Below are 6,000 nucleotides of genomic sequence, written 5' to 3'. Positions count from 1 at the left end.
TCGGTCTGGCGAGAGCTCATCTGATCTCTTCACCAAGGCATTACCGGTAGATTTTGATAGTTAACTTCCTTCTTTTTTTACGAACATGTTGTGTTATGCAGGTTTGAATCCGTGACAAATATGATTGAATGATTTGTGTTATTCATTATTATGTGACCTAAAGGTCTCTATTTAATATTTATACAAGATACGAGCTCAACAAGATATGTTAATATCTAACAAAAGGAAATCTAAATATACGATATCTTCCTATATACTCGGCTATCAAGTCTATCTCCAATATTTTACAACACTCTACAAGGCGTTCTTAATTTCCAGAGAGGTTTTCAACCGCAAGACACCGATATAATCCTCGCTTCTTTCCCCAAATCAGGCACTACTTGGCTCAAAGCCCTCACTGTTGCCCTCCTCGAAAGATTGAAGAACCGTTCTTCTAATGATCATCATCTTCTGCTATCTGATAATCCTCATGGGATTGTTCCATTCTTTGAGATCGATATGTATAACGAAAGCTTAAGTCCTGACTTGGTCAACTTCTCATCATTTCCGAGGTTGTTCTCCACTCATATGCCACTACACGCTATGCATGAAACCCTCAAGGAATCTCCTTGCAAGATTGTGTACGTTTGTAGCCTTGTAGGGACGTGAAGGTCATGTTGATCTCTTTGTGGTTTTTCGGGTGCGCTATTCATAAAATAGAACTAGATAAAAATCTGCTCGGGTCTATGTTTAAATCGTTTTGCAGCGGAACTGTCTATTATATATGGACCCTTTTGGGAACATCTTCTGAGCTATTGGAGAGAAAGCTTGGAAAACCCCAACCATGTTCTATTCATGAGGTACGAGGAGATGAAAGCAAAGCCTCGTGATCAGATCAAGAGACTTGCCGACTTCTTGGATTGTCCTTTTACTAAAGAAGAAGAAGAGAAAGGATCGGTGGACGAGATCTTGAACTTCTGCTCAGGGGCGGAGGGAATGCACAACTATAGGGGTCAATTGCCCCTGGTGGACTTTAAAAAAATAGCTGAATTTTTATTAACAATATTAAATTGACCTGACCCTAGTCCAATAGAAATATTGACCCCTGTAAAATTTTATCTTAACAAAACTACAATATTTAAGCCCAATAATTATGTTGTAGTGTTGTACTTATATATAATATTAAGCCCAAGAAGATTTGTTTTAAGTAAATATATTATAACTAAGCCCATTAATATAAACTACCCTAATATTTTAACATTTAGTCTTAAAACGTTTTAGCTTCTTCTTCCTTGTTTTTTTATTTTCAATCCTAGATCATGAACTCGTGACTTCGTGAGATATTGGAATCAGCAAAGACATAAGATTGAAATCAGCAAAGACTTAAGATTGAAATTCTATGTACTTTTTTAGTTAAAAATTTTTTTTGACCCCTATGATTAGATTTTCTGGCTCCGCCACTGCTTCTGCTCTCTGCGTAATCTGAGCAGTTTGGAGGTTAACAAAACCCAAAAAACAAACAATGTGGATCACAAGAATTATTTCCGTAAAGGGGAAGTCGGTGATTGGAAGAACTATCTTACTCCTGAAATGGAGAGCAAGATAGACATGGTCATCCAAGAGAAACTTCAAGGTTCTGGTTTGAAATTCTAGAGGTATATATATTATAGTTTGTGTTTTCTTTGATGCTTAATAAGAGTACCCATTCGTTGTTATGTTCCTTAGTAATGTATTCTGGTTGTTGATTTGATGCGTTTTAAATTTAAATAGTCAAATAATGAATACTGAAGATTGATGTAATATCCTATACTAAATACTGAAGATTTTGAGGTAAACTCAGGCCCGGCCCTGGACAGATTTTAACAAAACATTTGTATTGGGCCTCAAATTTCCGAGGCCCACTTTGTGAGTTTTTTTTTTTTTTGTTTTCTTTTTTTTTGTTTTTTAAAGATCCCACAATTAGTAAAATATGCCTCAAAACTAGTAAAATAGATCTCAAAATTAACAAAAAAAATCCCATAATTAGTAAGAGCATCTCCAACCCACCTCTATATTTGCCTCTAAATTCTATTTTAGAGGTAAATTTGCTCCAACCCACCTCTATTCTCACCTCTAAAATAGAGATCTCTATTTTTTTCTCTATATATAGAGGTGAGAATAGAGAATCTCTATTTTTTCCTCTATAAATAGAGTTAAACTTTTTAGAGGAAAAAATAGAGGAACACATTGGAGTAAAAATAGAGAAAATTTACCTCTATTATAGAGATAGAGCTAAAAATAGGGAAATACATTGGAGATGGTCTAAGAAGGCCTCATAAATAGTAAAAATCTTATAATTAGCAAACAATGTCCAAAAATTAAGAAAAAATGTTAAATAAAAATTATAAATGGCCCATAATTAGCAAAAAAAAAAAAAATTTTAACAGTTTTTACTTATTAAAAAGGCCTCAAATTTTTTTTTTCGTATTCGGCCTCCTATTTTACCGACCCGGCCCTGGGTAAACTACACTGCTTACCTCAAAATATGTCTCATTCTTTTTGGTTATGTTTTCGTGAGACTCATTCAAGACCGAATTGGCAACCGACTTCGACAATACTAATTTTAGTATTTTTCAATAAAATCTCAAAAAAAAAACAATATTAAAAATTAAAAATGGAAGTTGTTCTTCGAGGTGAACCAAATGACAAATAACTTGAAGACAAGAACGGATGAGTATAAACGTGTTCGTCTGAGTCAGATCCATGTCTAATCTTAGGTCACTATTCTACCAAGATTTATTGAAATTTAATGTCAAATAATACGGCCACGTATGAATTTTGAAATTAATATGATATTGGTATCTGTTAAATACTTAAATCTCAAATAGATATTGGATTTGGGTAATTAATCTTATTTTCTTGTAAGTGTCGTGTGCAACCCCAAATTATTAAAACGCCATAATATGATACAATCCGTAAAAACTAGATCTTCTGTATTTTTGGAAAAAATATTGGATGAGAAAACTTATACACGAAATTTTTTTTTTTTTTTTTGTCAACAGCTTAAATAAAATAGATGCTCAAAAGAGCCATTCCTGGAAAATGTTGTTTACATAAGTGATATGATGCGGTTCGGTACGAATTTTTCGTGCCAAATTATCCGCTTTTACATTTGCAAGTTATCTACATGATACAAGCTCAATTAGTCCTGAGCAAATATGTATAATTATTAGAATCAATATAATTATGATACTGTATATATAATTAAATGTGTGTATAAGACTTTTTGAGACATTCTCACTTAGCTTTTTTGCACGACACAACCTAGATGATTGGTGAAACCAAAACGGAACTCACCTATATACAATATGTGTTGAATTCTTTTATTTTTATTTTTCTTAAAAAATGTGTTAATTTATTGGATAATTTTCAGAAGAGCACGTCTCATTCTGTGAGACCGAATGGGTCTTTTACATGTGGATCCAGTTTTCACACATCCATGATCCAACAATTTATATGTTTCGTCTTTTTTTAATTATTTGAGATCTTGTCTTTTTTTTTTTTTTTGTGCAAAAATTTGAGATCTTGTCTTTCTATTTTATTCAATTTAAAAGTACATAAAAAATCAAGCAAAACAAAAACTAAAGAAAACTAAAAAATCTTTAACAAAAGATTTATGAAGAGTGAATTGAAAACATGCTGCCGTGCCACAAAAGTTACAAGTGAAAGAAATCAGCTATTTTTTTTTCTTTTTTTTTAAAGTGAAATTTGGTATAAAAAAAGTGAAACGGACCTTGAATTCGAATTACAAACACGAACAATAAACTTAATTTGCTTAATTTCCTGCTTAGCTGAATAAGATTCTACAACTTTTCGGTGGCTTATTAGTTAGTTGTTAAACATCTTACAAAATGTCGATGGAAGATCTTTTCACGTGGTGAATCAATTTATTATTAAAAACAAACACAAATCGAAGTTTAATTTTTTTATTTGTCGTAATCGAAGTTCAATTGTAGGTCTGACACGATCGTGATAAGATTATATATGCTATTTAAAAAGAAATCATGTGGCATGGCCAAACACACAAGTGTTAGTATAAAACTATTTTCAGACGTGTTTCATATATCAGTTATTATGAAAGTGTTTTTTTCTTTTTTTTCTTTTTTTTTTTGCGCCATTGGGAGTATTTTTTTCCAAGTGGGTGACTTATATTTAATTGCATCACTGAGTTTATCTTTTTCTAAAATGTAAGATCTATAATTTCATGATTATATGTTTGATCCCACATAGTCACTTACCGAAATTAATTCTCACTATATGTAAATCATCTTGTTAAACAGAAAAAATTGTGATATGATCAAGTCTTATAAAAAATTTAAAATGATGATCAAACCATCAAACAAAATTAAGCTTGCAAAGAAAAAAAAAATTATGGTCCTAATATTTAACTTAAAAAGTTATATTTGTCGGCCAGTTGTGTCAACGCAAATGAGAATAGTTATTTTCCAATCTTTATTTTTCAGCTAAAGATGATTTACCAATCAGAACTTTTCAGTGAATGATGCCTAATAAATTGGAGGTGAAAAGTTACGTTCAACAAGAATTTTATTTTAATCATTTTATGTTAATTGAAAAAGGGAAGTCTACTTCTCATTTGGGAAAGTTGGAAAATAGCTACAAATAAATTGGGTTGGCCCATTTATAGATACTGATTAAAACGTGGGTGGTTTTAAAATGTGGGGGCAATCAATATTAATAAAAATATGGGGCCATATGAATTATTCAACTGTAATTAAATTTTCCCCTCCTCCACTAGCGTACCATCACGCAAAAAAAATTACTTAAACAGCCTCCGATTCAGATAATAAGATGTTTCTCATACGATATATTGTTTTAGAAAATGATGTTGAGTTCTAGACGAATTTTTTTGGGATTTGATGTATGAACAATGACAGGATCCTATAATGAGAAGGCAAAGCTGACCAAAAAAAAACGACGGCATAATGGATATGATAGTACAAGGGGAAGGGGTTGTTTTATTTGTGGTCCGAGTTAAATCTTTTTTGGATACGAAAATTATTCTTTAAATTAAAATATTTAAATTTGATTTTAGATATTGGAAAATATTAAGAACCGAAAGGCTAGAGCTCCGACAATTTTGAAAAAAGAGTGAGCTACAATAGTTGTATTAATCTCACTGTTTATTTACAAAAGTTAAATAAAAATAAATTTTCTGTTAAATTTTAATATTTTTCAAATTTATTCTTTTTGCGAGTATACAACATATGATATATATATATATATATATACATTGTTTGTATGCGGAATGTTAGACCAATATAATTAGTGACATTTCCACAAAAACAAATAATATAATATGTGGAATGGATGAGATTAAAAAAAAAAGATCAAAGACAACATTTTAAGATTTTTTTTTTTCTTTATTTTCTCAACCATTTTAGGAAATTTATTAGTAAGTGGGAAATGTAAAAATAGGGTTCTATGAAAATCCACATCTATGCTAATGAATGCAACAAGGAAAGGTAGTTACACAAATTGTTCTAAATGTATTGACCCAAAAAATCCACTAATTTAATAAGGGGTAAATTGCATGGCAGGGCATAAGACCAAGTTTTAATTTCATGTTTTGGCAAAGTGAGAATTAGCTTTCAAGTTTTGACAATTTAGCCAAAATCTGACCATTTTACCCCTGCCAGCGTACCGATGTACTGTTCACTGTACGGTTCAGTTATGCGGTTCAGTTACGTACACTGTTCCGGTTCAGTTATGCGGTTCAGTTATGCGATGTACTGTTCACTGTACGGTTCAGTTACGTACACTGTACACGGTTCAGTTATGCGGTTCAGTTATGCGATGTACTGTTCACAATTTTCTTATAATCTTTTGTTTTTTACATTTAATTTATTTATTGATTTTGTAAATCTAGTTTATATTAGCGTATTTTGAAGTCGAAAAACTAAAATACAAACTCTATAAATATTACGTACACCGTCTCCACAATAGTACATGATATAACTGAAG

The 6,000-nt window shown here is 31.3% G+C and overlaps 1 protein-coding gene across 1 annotated transcript in view; it reads left to right on the top strand.

Moving 5' to 3' along the window:
* The window catches only part of LOC9324074 (cytosolic sulfotransferase 1), a 3,516-nt gene extending 1,700 nt beyond the window's left edge, over positions 1-1,816 (top strand). The window contains 4 exon segments of the mRNA XM_021035043.1: positions 270-633; positions 636-761; positions 763-953; positions 1,443-1,816. Coding sequence (XP_020890702.1) covers positions 270-633; positions 636-761; positions 763-953; positions 1,443-1,632 — 871 coding nt within the window. The 3' untranslated portion in view covers positions 1,633-1,816.
* Positions 1,817-6,000: the final 4,184 nt, after the last annotated feature.

This window comes from Arabidopsis lyrata, assembly GCF_000004255.2.
Source record: "Arabidopsis lyrata subsp. lyrata unplaced genomic scaffold ARALYscaffold_2, whole genome shotgun sequence".
In the NCBI taxonomy this organism is placed as follows: domain Eukaryota; kingdom Viridiplantae; phylum Streptophyta; class Magnoliopsida; order Brassicales; family Brassicaceae; genus Arabidopsis; species Arabidopsis lyrata.
The sequence above is the reverse complement of the archived record's forward strand: the minus strand, read 5'-3'. Positions and strand labels throughout refer to the sequence as shown.